Here is a 14,477-nt window from a genome sequence, read left to right as displayed (position 1 = left end):
CATCCCCATCCTCACCCCAATGACACCTCCATTACTCCCAGGCAAGAAGAGGGCTTTTGTTCCACGTTAAAGAATGGTCGCAGTGGAGAAAGTCAGAGAAAAAGTGGAGTTTTGAGAAAATGTGGGAAAATCTAAATGTAATGTCTGAATGTATTTCCCCTGCTCGTATGTGGTAGCGTGCAGCTGTTTGCAAAGTTGAAGCAGTGAGCTCTAAATTCTTAAAGTGGAGTGACTTGGTCCTGCTTCATTTTAGGCACAGTGTACTTAACAGTCAAACCCAGCAACTTGAACATAAACCTGTGGGGACACAGAGCTATAAAACTTTAGCTTTCCAGATTTAAGTTTCAGTTGCAGTAACAACCTCATTCCTCCCCCTGCCCCCACCCCCAACTCAGCTGCCAGGTAATTTAGAGCTGTGCACAGGGCAGGCTGTGTTTTGCAGGTGTTTTGTCTGGTGCCCGTCTGGTACAGTGTGGTGCAGCCACCCAGCTGTGCACAAAAGGAGATAAAAGGTGTTTAGCTGTGCAGTGTAAGCCAATGACAGAGCACTCACTAAACAGAGCTGACATCTGATCTTTCAGTGTGGTGCCCAGTCACCAGCTTGTCCAGTGTTCCCCATCTTTTCTAACAAGCTGATGTTTTGTTTTCATTTACTGTGTTTTTCACATGAATGTTTTTATTTTTCAGTTTGAATTGCATGTTGAGTATTAGATAACACTGTTCATTGCCAACCTTTGCGGCAGATCAGTCCTGTCAGGCTCTAGTCTGTCCTGCACAAGGAGCAGATGTACACTTGTGTTTTAAAACAGAGTTGCTCTGTTCTTCAGGTGTTTGGTGAAGGCGTCGATTCAGTGAAGAAATCTCTCGAAGGAATCTATGACGATACAGTCCCGGATGGCAAGGTAAAAAACACCAGCTCTCCAGCTGCCTCCTTTCTGTTCACAGCTTAAATGCAGCACTGGCTTTGGGACACAAGGAGGCACAAAGCCCCTGGGAGAGGAGCAGAGAGCAGCCTCTGTGTGTTGTAGGGCTGGTGGCTGCTCTGCAATCGGTCTGAGCTGATCGCTTGTCATCAAAACTGTTTGCAGTGCATGGGATCCTGAGCACAGAGGAGGTGCCAGACCCAGAAGGGTATCAGCGTTGCACACCAGGGAGGTGCCTGCCCACAGGAGGAGCAGTCATTGCTGGGTCTGGGAAATGGCTCATTGTGGTAGTGGCCATATGGGGTTTTCATAATTTAGGGTTACTGCAGCTATGAAACACAGGGTTTCTCTGTTTTGTTTTCACGTTCTTCTGCAAGCTTTTGCATTTGCTGAAACAATTACGACTGCTTTCTTTTTCCCCAGAGAAAGCCAGCTATAAAACAGCATTAAGACAGTGCTAAGGGGCACATTCTTCATGTAGTGAATATGGATTTAGCTGCGTGAGCCCACTTGAAGCAAATGGGAATTTTGCAGCCCCATCACTTCATGGAGATTTATAGCTTATAGTCTAACTTGGGTGTACAATAGACAGGAAATTCAAAATAAGTGCTAAGATTTGCTACTTTGCCATTTCTGGATGTAGGAAATGTAACACATCAGTTTTATTGGCCTTGGAATGGTTTACTGGGAGATGAAGTGCATTCAAGTTTTAATTTTAAAACTCTTTTTATCACTCTCATTTTTTTTTTGTTGCATTCCAAGCATTCTCAGTAGCTATAGGGTGAAATCACAGGATACACACATTGCACCAGTTTAGCTGTGTGGGTGGCTTGGGGAGGCACGCTTTACTTTGCTCAGGTAGAACTGCTAAGTTTTCCAGTCCAGGCAAGCCCTCAGTCTAGGTTTATGAATAAAATGTCTCTACTATAAGAGGGCTTTTTTATACAGCATGTAATGTTTCTTATGCGGTGAAGAAGATCTTGTTTGGCTCCTCTAGTCATTATGGATTTTGTCTGCTTAGAGGGAGAAAGAAGTGGCACTGAGCAGCGTCCATCAGCACAATCCTGACTGTGATATTTGGGTTCATGAGTACTTCACGCCGTCTTGGTTCTGCCTGCCAAACAACCAGCCTGCTCTGACAGTCATCCGCCCAGGGGACACCACTCGAGATGTGCTGGAGATGATTTGCAAGGTAAAGGCTGCCAGGGTGCCCTGGAGCAGGGCAAATGTCTGCAACTATGAGCCCTGTCATTTCAGCCCTTTCAGTTGAACCTCATAGTGGTTTTCTCCTATGCCAGCGCTCAGACTGCTCTGTGTTTATGAGTGATCAGGCATATGTTAGATGAAAAACGTGAATTACACTGAATTGTGCAGGAAAATCATGCTAATGAAACTGTAAGAAAAGTTCTTACAGTTGGAATTAGATTTGTCTTGAGAAGGTGGGTTGATTTTTGCCTTTTCTATTCTGGTCCCTGTGCATGAGCCTCCGAATTGCCTTCACACCCTTTGGTGCCTCTCAGCTGCCCACCCACCTGCTATCCTTGCACTGGAGGTCAGGCTGTGTGCAGGATCCTTCTCTCTCCCCTGCCCTTGTTCCCCAGCCTGCTTCCTTTCACTGCATCCAGTCTCCAAGCTTTCCCATCACCTGTTCCCTCCGTTGCCAGATGGAAGATCCCACCCATTCTCACGTGTCAGGTTGTCCTGTTTCCAGGTGCCATTCCTCCTTCCTTCTCCCTGCCACTTACTCCCTTCTGACTGGCGTGGGAGAGAAAACAGCAGTGCCAGGAGTAGGCACCAGTGCTTGCTGCCTGCATTGCGGAGACAAACTTGCCTCATGTAGGTGGTGGGAGGGAAGGGAGAGGAAAGCTTTCATCTGCAGAAAAACCACCTGAATTTCTTTGCCAGATGAAATATCAGAGCCATTTGGGCATTAAAAACAGTTGCATCTAAGCAGAGAAGTTTAAAGCTTTGACAAATTAAATACAAGCTTTCAGTTCTGGCATCCGCATAATGTATGTTTTCCACTAACCAGCTGACTGCAATCTAGACCCAACTCACGTCATGTGCTGCTTTGAAAAATGAGCCCTCTTGTACAACAACAGCAGCAAAAGAAAAGAAAACATTTATCGGTATCAGGAGCTTAACTTTGGGGACTTTCAGAACGTGTTGCATGTGCTTCTAAAGAGAAGGATGGTGAGAGAAAGGCATTTGTTTGGAATAATGATACAGTGTGTTCATCCCTCTGCCAGGTGCACTGTTAAAGGTGGCTACAGCTTGTGAAAGCTCCTCATTGTATTTGGGAAAAAATGACATTTTTGGGGGAGAGACATAATAGGGAAGTTGGATGACACATTATTAGTAATGATTTATTTTTAGGACTTCTATTTTCCTTTCGGTAAGAGTGAATAACTCAGTGGACCACATTCTTAGCTGGAGTAAACTGGTGTAGCTCCATTGGTTTCAGTGTTGTCCTGCTGAGGGTGTGGTTTCTCACTGTGTTTTTTATTCTGGTGGGAGGTGTTGTGTAAGGAAATGGGGGGGTGGGTGAGTGTTTGTTTTATTGAAGAACTGTTTCTTATCTGCTTCGTTCTTTCTGTCAAAGTTTTCAGCCTGGAAAGCACTGATGGATGCCTTCTTTTCTATCACATTTAATAATCAATCTCTTTCTTCTGTCTCNTGCATTCAGCTCATTTTTTCCCTTTTAATATCTGATCCACATCATTTCACATCAGTTTGCCATCTGCCATCTGAGAACCAGTCAAGTTCTGGTACAGTAAACATTTCAAGATCTACATTTCATATAAGCCTCTTCATGTTTGTAGATGCGGTTAAGTCTATTTGTGCTATTAAACTGAGCTTGATTATTCTATCAGAGAACATTAAGTGCACTCAAGTCATTGTAGAAAATGTGTTCTTATACTTACATTGCTGCTTGTTATTATACAGCAAGTTAGGTTTTGGATGCTGCTTTGTGACATTTCTATGATTCAAGATTGGTGGGAGTTAAGGCTAAAGCACATTTTAAAGTGGTTTCTCGAAGATTTCTCCTAAGATTTAACTAATAGCATCGCTTGGAAGGCAGGAAATGTCAGTATATATGCACTAAATTGTTTCGTATGGATAATAGCTATTGGTGTGAACGTGTATGTATGTATTACTAAAATCTGCATAATGATAGGTCTTAAAATTGAGTAGAAACACACATGGTACATATGGATGTAGGCAGAAGCACTATGGAGAGAATAACACCAAAAATTGAGCATAGAAGACTACATGGCATTTAGTCTTTTGACTGAAGTAGAAAAAAAGTGAGTTGCAAAAAACCTTCTATATTCTCACTGTTTATCTTTTTGAAAGGGACAAGAAGCAGATTTTCTCTAGGTCTTTCGTTCTGTGCTTAAATTCTCTGAGTACTAACTTAAGTCTGATGCTCTGTGGGCTAGATTTGATTTTGAGCTGGTGTTTTCCAGCCAAAAAAGACTTGGGCCACACAAGTGTGAAGCTGGACTTATACGGTGGCCTCACCAGCGTGTTTCCATGATGCTGTAACTTCAGTGCTAATTCAGTCTCTCACAGAAAGCTGAAAAAACACACCCTTTCTTGGATGTCTTGGTCCTAAGCTAAGACAGAAGACATGGAGGGGAAGAACGAAATCAGCTGTTTAGGACATGTCTCAGGTCAGGCTGAGTGGTCCTCTGGAAGTGCTGTCCACTCTTTCAGCAGAGGGGTGCCGAAGTAGATGAATAGTTCAGGTTGGGTGCTGACCCACTGCACCGCTCAAAGCTTTTTTGAATTGTTTCCCACCCTAGACTGTAATTTCTTCTTCAAGAGCACATCGGTTAACCTGTCAGGTTGGGCTTTAAATTGGGTTAGCTGCTTAATTTAGTCCAGATATAGCCAGAGTTATTAGGAGAGAAATAAATAAACCAAGATGCTTATTTGCTTTGCTAAAGGTGTTTTGGGTGGTCTTGAAAGGATATTAGTAATACTAAAGCTGCACTGTTTCTGCTCCCACCTCCCCGCATATGGATGCAGCTAGGCCAGCAACAGTAAAAAAAAGTGGGTTAAGAGCATGGCTTTCAGGGCAGACTGCCTGTTTCCACTTCAAGACGATCTTTCCTTTCGCTTCAGTAGACAATTGTGCCTCTGTCTGAAAGAGTTTAACTGATGTAAAATTCTGATGTATACAAGGCATTGCTGCAGTATTCGTATTTTAATTAACTAAATGTTATGGCTCATGTGCTGCACCACTACAGCCTTAATGGTGATGACTTGCATTTCCTGATGCTGGGGGTGGGGAGGGAGATTGCACTGCAGTAGATGAATGGCATCCTCCACAGCCAGTGGTGTTTGTTGGTCAAAGTGAATGCCTTTGGTCAAAGTGAATGCCTCAAAATGTTAATCCATTTATCCAAGGGCAGTGCCTTACTCTGGAATGGCTCAGAGCCTCGGTGTGGCATTTGTCATCTTGTGGTGTCTCCCTCCTGCTCCCTCAAATGGCCTGTATAATCTTCTCGCAAGCAGATCTCCCTCAGGGACCAGTGGGTGTGAGTCCAGAGGCACCATCAACTCTGCACCTGTATCAAAGGCAGCAGCAGCCCTTTAATGGACCTCTGGAATTAGAAGATCAAGCCACACACTTGCAGCAAAGGCTTTTCTGTTGTGTTGGTTTCAGGACAGGGGTTGAGCAGCAGTGTAAGGCAGGAAGATGTGAGTGCAGCCTGCGGCCTTTCTGCTCCCAAATGCCTCGAGGCCCTGGGCTGGGTCCATCCCTCTGCAGCAGGTTGTGATTCCTGCTGGCCCTCTGACTAGCCCTTGGGCACAGCAAGGAGTGTTGCTTTGGATGTCTGCTGCAGTGGGAAGGTGGTTGGAGGTGGAAGTAACAAAAATACACAGCATTGCATAGGGGGCTCTTGCCAAACCCTGGGCTTTATTAAATCACATGAAATTATACAGCCTCAGTCTGACCAACCTGGCATTTGCTGGGTGGCTCTCACTTGGCCATACCTGAAGCTGTATGTAATGCAGAAAATGTATGAGATCTTCAGCACAGAAGATCACAGAAGAAGCAGTTCAGTGGTAAGAGCAGACTCTTAGGTTGCCTTGTTATTGTGGTCCTAGTCCAATCCTTGTGGAAAAATGGTTAGTAAACAATGAGCAAAGTTTGTGAAGTGTGTATCAAAAAAGGGAGAGAGTATGAAGCTCTCCTACGTTCAATTCTTTGTATTTGGTCATTAGATTTCAAGTTGCTTATTTAATTGAGTAGGTATTTGCAACAGAGTTATTTAGATTAGTGTAAGGACAATACACTTTTTGAATTGGATGTATCTGAATGCAGCAATACAGCAATAGATCTGTCTTTCATTTTTGTATTGGTTTGTGTTTTGTTTCATTGACTAATCCAGACCTTCACAAACATTCCCCGTCTTCTGAATACTCGTGGAAGGGTTTGCTAGATCAAGGCGCAATCTTCTCCACAGGTCACTTGGTGTACATTACTCATAATCTGTACTGTGTCATCAGTCAGTTGAATCTCAGTGTGTCATCATCTTGGCTTGAGATGGATAAGAGAGCCTTTCAAAAACAGTAGTCTGACACATAACCAGCAGGAAATAATGACATTCTTCCATTAATTTTCAGATGAGCCACTGTTTTTTTGTGCAACCTAGGAAATGTTGGTAATTTACTGATAAAAGATGAAATAGCAGACTTATAAAAGCTTATAATAATGGGATTTCTAAAGCGACGGTGAGGTGAATTTACCTCCTGTATTTCTGAATCACTTCTGGGTTTTTCACTGGCTTTAGTCAACAGTTTATGGCCTTTGAAAGTAACTTCTGAATGACGTTCTTTGTGTTTATCATCATTCTAAATGTGTTTTGATTACACACTGCATTAACCTCTGCTTAAATTGAACTTATTAATCGTGCTGAGAAAAGGTCATTAACATCTCCCAGACCAAATGCCATATCCTCAGCTAATTATGACTAATTCATTAAAACGGTGTGACCTGTTTCCACTAGGATGCAGTCCAGTATAGAACTCTCAGCTTCTTTCGCCCTTTTGAAGCCAGCTTACCCTGTGTTGTTTTTAACTGAGAGGATGCATGTATATATGTATTTATACACCATACACATACTTGCTAAATTATGAAGATGCTAAAAAACCAACCAACCAAAAAAAAAACCAGAGAAAAAAAAATTTCCTGTTACATTTTTCTGTTAGCAGCATATTTGTTTTCCTTCCTGCAGTTTTAAATGCACTTTATATACATGCTCCAATTCCTTGCTTTAATAGCGTTTGCTTATTTCTGCAATAGCATGAGATGGAGCAGAACTGCAAAACAGCAGGATTGAAGAGGCTGGTCAGAGTAGTAGCACTGCCCTTAAACTCTTACTTCTGGGGAAGAAGAGAAGGTTCAGATTCTTGTTCAAGTTATGAGAACATGGGTCTCTTATGACAGATGGTGCTGGGGCACTTTTTCTCTCTGTGAATGTCACGCGATTTTCTGATTAGAGATAATGTGAGCCATTGCTCTTGTCTTACAAAGCCTCTTCTCCATTTCTTGCAGACACACCAGCTGGATCACTCTGCTCACTACCTGCGTCTTAAATTCCTGATTGAAAACCAGATGCAGTTTTATGTACCAAAGCAAGAGGAGGATATCTACGAACTGGTAATGCTACCTCCTAAGCAAGATTAGATGACACTGTATGGAACACTGTTAATTACTGTTCATCTGGTATTTGTAATATGTAGTTATGCTTTTTAACTTGCAATTATGGAGCTGTGCAGCCATTGCAATTGGCCTGCAGTAAGGTAATTCTTCCAAGCATTTCATCTTGAGGAGAGAGCTGGTGTTCCACTTATGTTTGTGCACTTACAGGTCTGTGTGGAAGAGAGAAGGAACAGCCACTGGTAATGGGGTGAAGGTCAAGACAATGTATATTTAAGCTTAATTTCTCTCAAGGCTGCCTTTTCCTCATGTTTGTACTTTCCTTGTTTAAAGACGTATGGCTAAAACCTCAGTGCTTCTTGTTCAGATCACTTTGATTTTTTTAAGGGAGAAAGTGAGCGTGCAAGTTCTTTTTTGTCATTTTGGTTGTTTTCTTATTTTTGAATAGGAAGGTAAATGTTGAGGTTAAAAAGCTGTGTGGGAATATACATTCCTAATTGCTTCATTTGGAGGTCTTCATATCGTGAATCTCTAAAGCAGACTTCAAAGGAATTTTGAAATCAGACATTAAAAAAGCAGACCAAACAGAATTAGTGTCATGCTTGGGCTCTGTGATTTTACACATGCATCTTGTAAAGCTTTTCAAAGACCTTTTTATTGGTGGCTGTTTTATTTATAAAAAAGTAAAACTGTGCTGGTTGTGGATGCTTTTATTCGTTTACTAAAGCACTTACACGATTTGCCATTACCATAGTTAAAAAAAGAATGCTGAGAAAGTACTAAAAGTGAGAAGTAAAACGTAGCTGTGAAAGATTAAGACTTAGAGGAGACAGATTTTGGCTTTAATTGCATAGAAGGGCCTTGACTTTTTTATGTGAAGGGGATATAGGATTGACACAGTCATCAGTCATTGTTTATTTTGAGGAAAGATGAAATTAAACTGAAACTATATAGTCAGTAGCACTATGTGTGCGCTGAAAGATTACGGCACAGATAGGATCGTACCTAATGTAGTACTGTTAAAGCAGTGTGCGTTTGTGTGTGTTTCATGAGAAAATGTGAGTTACTTTTATTCAGGTGTTAAATGAGATGATTCTCTTGCAGTGTGATAAAAGTAATGGCTCTATTTCTGTGGCCGCCCAAATTGTGTTTATAACAGACTAGTGCTGATGTCATCTTGCCGGAGCTATCTTGCCCCTACTAAAATGCTTTTAAAATACATTACTGTGGGAAAGGTAATTTCTTAGGATGATAATCCTTTTTTTCTTGAAGAATATAACAGATGATTTAAGAAGCTGAGATTAAACAACCATATTGCATTCCTTTCCAAAACATTCATGGTGATGCTTTTTGTTCTGACACAGCCCTTCAAAAATTCATGTGCTTGGTTTATTATGTGTTATAACAGTTACTTAGGGCTAGGGGGACAGCTATTTAGCATTAGTTGCTGCACCAGGCAGTTTGAGCACCTTTTATTGTAAGTGAAGTGTTGGAATGTTTGGGCTGGAGTTTGACGTGCCAGACTCCTTGCTCTGGGTAGGATTCTGATGACACTTTCAGATGGAAGGAGGAGACCGAGGGCCCCTCTGAAAATCCCACTGGTAGGATGGGGAGAGGCTGGAGGCATTGGGAAATGGTGCTGTGACAGGACCAGAAGTGTTAGAGGAAAAAATGCAAGCAGGTGAAGGGCTTGAGGAAATGAAGGTAATGATGAATAGCTCCCACACTGCCATGAAAAGCACCAGGGGCAGCAAAGGGATTGAAGTGGATGGAGGGGGCAGCACTGCCCTTGAATGCTAAATTCTTCTTGGGATGGCTGCAGAGTTCAGACAACTTTCGTTCTGAAAACAATGCAATTTTCACTTGTTTTTTGCCTTCTTTTTTTCAAATGTTTACTAAAATCTGGTCGAGATTTTGTGAATGTCATTTGACTCATGTTCAAATGTTGAATAATATGTTTCTATCTTTGAAAGCTGCATTTTAAAAGTACTGCTAGCATGGCATCCTCATTGAATTTTACATTTATCTTGCTGTACACAACCACTTAAATGGGTATTCATCTGTTCCATAAGGCTTAGTATTTGCATTAAACAGATGAGTAAGTGTTGGTAGAAGCAGGAGAGCAGCCTTTCCTAATGAGTTACTTTACTTTTTTAAGGGAATGGATTAAATGCTTCAGTCCAAACACTAATGGCACTTAATTTCAAAACATCACTTAATGATTGTGGTTGCTTTTTTACAGTCTTAACTGCATTGACAGAGTTAATCTTTACCCGTGAGCTCTCATTCTTCTGCAAGTATGATTTTTTCCAAAGGCGGTTTTTCCAAAGGTGGAAGGATGGTTTGTTACTGAAGTTCTGGCCTGTGCTATGCAAAAAACAGCTTCAGACTTATGCAGAGACCACAGCTTTCAGTATGGCTTTGGGAAAGCTAGAGCTGACTCCCAAGAGAGACTGACTATCTGAAAAAATGGAATTTCCCTACCTGGGTCGGTGTGACAGGCCCCAGCACCACCTCATTTGTTAGGAGCTGAGCAGCAGGGCTGATATACAAGAGTAAGTAGCAGGAAATGAAAGATTTAAAAGCATAATTCGTGTTACTGACAGTGTCAGCAGAGTACAGGGCTGCAGCTGGGGGACTGCTCAGCTTCTGAAAGGCAGAGTGAATCACATGGATTGCGCTTGGATGCTGCCCAGAGGTGTGAATTGGTGCTGCTCTCCCAGGAAGGATGTTAATGACGATTTCAAAGGCTTGGGTAGAAATAAACATTAATGTGTGAAAGGTGAGAAAGGGACTGCATTTAAAATCCAATCATCTTCTAACAGTTGAGAAATGTTTTAAGAAGGAAACTTTCTACTTAGAATTTTAGTGCTATAAAATAATTGAATTCCTGCAATGTCTTAATGTAAATAATATCCATGCTTAACATTAAATGATAAGTCCAGAAGGAGGAATGGAAGTTCTTTTTCCCATGCACTCAAACTTGTACTGATGGAGTGAAATAGGTGTATTATTACTTTCATGTTGGCTGTAGCAAAGTACTACTTATTCCTTTTTAGTTTCTAACAGTCAAACATAGCAACATAACTACTGTTTTGTACATATGGCAAACTGATATGTAATGACCACGGTCTATTTCTCCCTCCAGAGAAAGAAGTGTGTTCAATATGATTACAGTTAATGTGTTCTCCCGCAGTAACTTATCTTTGTGTGTGTTTTTTTTTTTTTTGCACAGCTCTATAAAGAAATAGAAATCTGTCAGAAAATTACACAGCATATTCAGATAGAGAAGTCTGATACGTCCTCTGATATTTATGGTAAGTTTCTCTCCTTTTGTTTCTATCTTCCTACCAAGTCAGTTCTAGTGTGTATATTTGCCATTGATTGACACAGCTGAGAGGCCTGTTGAGCAAAATAAGGAGAGCACATCTGATTCCTGTGCCGTCTACAGAAAGCTCATTCCCCTGCCCTGAAGCAGGGTTGTTTTACATGTAACACGCAGAGCACATTTCTTCGCTGGTGCTCAAGCTGTAGGATATGGAGATCTTTGATGAGAACTACGGTGGCATTTGGAACGAATGTTTTCTTGTGTTTGTAGTTTCTCAAAGCACCACATACGGAGGTTGTGGGACTGAGCGCCGGCGGGAAGCAGCGTCCTTTGCTGGTTGTCACATTTACAAGAAATCCTGCATTGCAGTGTTCACAAGGACCCTGCTTTCCCAAAGCTGGGGTTTGGGAAAGGGCTGCTGACACAGACTGATGGTGGGCTCTCCCCCCCTTCATCCCTCTCCCAGTGCCCCTGCCTATGCAGGGACAGAGCCAGGAGCATCGCTGTGTGTGGGAGGCCCCTCCAATTCTGTGGCTGGGCAGCTGGCGTAGGAGAGCCTCCTTGGCCCCTTTCCCTGGCTGCTGTAGGTCTACAGGGTGGGTCCCCACCTTTCCCTGTTGTTCCCAGGCTGGGAGAGTCTGGCCCCAATGCAGGTTATCCTGGAGCCCCTATGAACTCCCGGAGCTGAAATCCAACATGTCATATAGATCTGGATGGAAGTGGAGGAAGTCCTCCCTGTGTGATTTCAGCAGAATTCCCAATCTTTATGTGTGGGGGGGTGGTCTTATTATCTCTTCAGTATTTGAAGTTGCAGACCTCCAGCCTGGCAAGTTTGCCCTTTGGTCTAGCAATTACAGTTCTGTAGTGTTTTTGAACGTTATTTGAGCAACCTACCCTGCGGGAAGTCAATCTGCATCTTTTTACTGTTTATCTAAATATTGTGCTTTAATGACTAGAACAACTCCAAATCCCTGAACTGCTTATTATACAGCTGCAGGCCTTCTGAATATTGAGCTCTGCTACAAAGCAATGGTGCTGACTGTGGTTTGAATACTGACGGCCTGAGAAAGAAATATGAACTAGCACAGCAATGACCCGAGATTAAATAATTACACTGTGGCTGAAAGCACTGCAAGAACTAGGGGTACTGTGGCATTTCCCGTTTCTCTTTTCCCTTTTCCCTTTTCTCTTTCTGTTTTCTGTGATAGATGGGAAAGACAATGAAGTGCACTGTCACGTCCTATGAAAGGGAATCAGCTGCGTGAGAGACGGGATGTATCTGGTCAGCAGCTCTGACCCTGCTCAGTGCACTCCCAAAAAAGCTGACTTTGGTCCTTCAATGAGAAGGTTTACATATCATGTTGGCTCTTAGGCAGCTGGGCAACACAAGAAGCTCAGCCCCTGTTTACCAAGTGCTAAGAACAGGGTCAGGAGCCAGCACCACAGCTGAACATCTGTAGTGTTGAGGGATTTCTCCTTCTCTTGATTGCTTTTCTTTTTCTGTGCAGCTTCATTCAACCTTTCTCATACTTCTTGCAAATTTTTAGAGCAAATGTCCAAATCCCCCATGATCCCTTGATTCCTCCAGAAGAACTGGAAAGGTCTTCATGAACATGAGAAGAAAACAAATGAGGTTGTGAAAATAATGCCTTTTACCTGTTGCTGTTCCTAGTATTCCAGCTATTTCAACAGTAATGTTTGTAAATCACCTTGAATTTTCAAGATACTTGACGAGCAGCTGTTACTTAATCCTGACAACGTGGATTTAGAGCTGTTATCTCCACTTAACAGACATAGCATCAAAGGCGGGAGGATGAAATGCTTTCACAAAGGGTGCAATTAGACTGGTCAATCCAGCTCACTAGCCTTGCAGAAAGGTAAAATAATAAGTGAACAGCTCTATGCTGGCTTTACAAGCTGTTTACAGCCAAGCGAGAGATCCTGGTGCCAGCAAGGTGGCAAAGCTGCTTCTGCAGGCATTAGCAGGCTCTTGGAGCAGCTTTGCCCTCATGTTTCAGTAAACCTTGAGTTCAAGTGACATCAAGAGGATAGAGCACAGCATTTCAGGGAAGGCTCATATGGGGGGCACTTTGGAGTGTTTTTGATTGCTGATGTGTTTGTAATAAGAGACATTCCTGAAGAATCTGGCCATTGTGTTGGCCCTTGCTTTCATTACATCTGCTAACTGGTTGCTGTTGCTGTGCTGTCATGGCATATCCATACTTGCCTCTTTCACTAATACCAGCCTCTTCATACAAGGCTGTGAGGGCAGAAAGCAGGGAGCATTCCCACTAAGAACCCACTGCTTCCAGCCTGTGTGTGCATCAGGAGCATCCCTATACTAATCCTTTTTTAGCGGCTATCCCAGGGGGTGAGGTTTTTTTTGGAAGCAGGTTTGTTCTGGTATTGTGCTATTTTGGCATGACTGTGTGCACTCTTCAATGCTGACTTTTGTTCTCCTGTCATCAAAACTTTTCAGTGAAGAAAAGGCTCTGTCAGGGTCACCGCTCATCTCTTAACACCTGTGTTTCAGGGTCCATGCACAGTTTGATAATAATCTTTTTGGCAGTGTTGCCAGCTTATGCAATCACTGTCACTTCCACCCACTCCCGCCTTTCCTCTCCTGCAGTGCTAATACACGTGTTCATATAGAGCACCTGGAAAGTCAATCCAGACAAAAGCTGCGCATTTGTACCACGTCCATATACAAACTAGACATACATACATACGCAAGCATGTATATGTGTGTTCCTTGCTCTGCTTTGCTGCATGGCTGTGAAAGCACCGGCAGCAGCACTGGAGTGGGACAGGAGTGCTCTTCCAGATTGTTTACCAGATCCAGCCACTGGATCTGTTGCCACTGTGGCAACTGATCTCTGTTTATCCATGCCTGGAGTATGGTCACACACCCTGTCTGCGGGGGGGTTAAGTAGACTTGTGAGATGGTCATTCTGAGGCTGCTGGTTGCCCATCTCTTTATCTCTTAAAGCTGATGACAGCGTGTGTAATGGCTCCTTAAATACATTCTGCCAGTAATTATTGCTCTGGCTGAATTAAAATGCAACTACATAAGCTCATAGCCCTGACGGACTGGACAAGGAGGCTGCTCATGGAGAAGAGGGGAGCTTCAGACAGGCTGGATATCTTCTCCCAGTTAGCTACAAGAACATGAGATGCATTGTTTTAACTGTATGGTAGTTGGAATGAAGGCAGTACAGCAAAACAGCATTTCAGTTGCAAAATGGTAATTGTTTTAATAGCTGATCATTTGTGCTGATTCAAACAGCAGCCTCGGGTACGTGCCTCCGTGCTTGTGGTTTAGGTTTTCCAGGTAGGCTTTGTAGTGATGACAATCAATAGCTACAATTTTTTTTTTTACATCTGCTTTTTTGTTTAGTTAAGAGTTTCTCTCTGCCAAAGCTGGCGTGTTGAGTGAGCCTCACAAAGTTTGTTTTATTCAGGAACCCAGTAAGCCACAAAGGGCCATATGCTGCTAGCTTCCAGGCGGACACATTCTTCCCCCTCCTTTTCTTTTAAAATGATATATAGA

At 42.7% G+C, this 14,477-nt stretch overlaps 1 protein-coding gene across 7 annotated transcripts in view; it reads left to right on the top strand.

The window, feature by feature from the left end:
* TIAM1 (TIAM Rac1 associated GEF 1) overlaps nucleotides 1-14,477 on the top strand; it is a 163,166-nt gene that overhangs the window by 110,941 nt on the left and 37,748 nt on the right. For all 7 annotated transcript variants that reach the window (XM_015881158.2, XM_015881178.2, XM_015881205.2 and 4 more), the window contains 4 exons: nucleotides 828-902; nucleotides 1,945-2,115; nucleotides 7,495-7,599; nucleotides 10,835-10,916. In XM_015881158.2, coding sequence (XP_015736644.1) covers nucleotides 828-902; nucleotides 1,945-2,115; nucleotides 7,495-7,599; nucleotides 10,835-10,916 — 433 coding nt within the window. The remainder of the gene's footprint in view (nucleotides 1-827; nucleotides 903-1,944; nucleotides 2,116-7,494; nucleotides 7,600-10,834; nucleotides 10,917-14,477) is intronic.

Source organism: Coturnix japonica, chromosome 1 (assembly GCF_001577835.2).
Source record: "Coturnix japonica isolate 7356 chromosome 1, Coturnix japonica 2.1, whole genome shotgun sequence".
NCBI lineage: Eukaryota > Metazoa > Chordata > Aves > Galliformes > Phasianidae > Coturnix > Coturnix japonica.
Note: the sequence above shows the minus strand (reverse complement) of the source record. Positions and strands in the feature narration are given on the sequence as shown.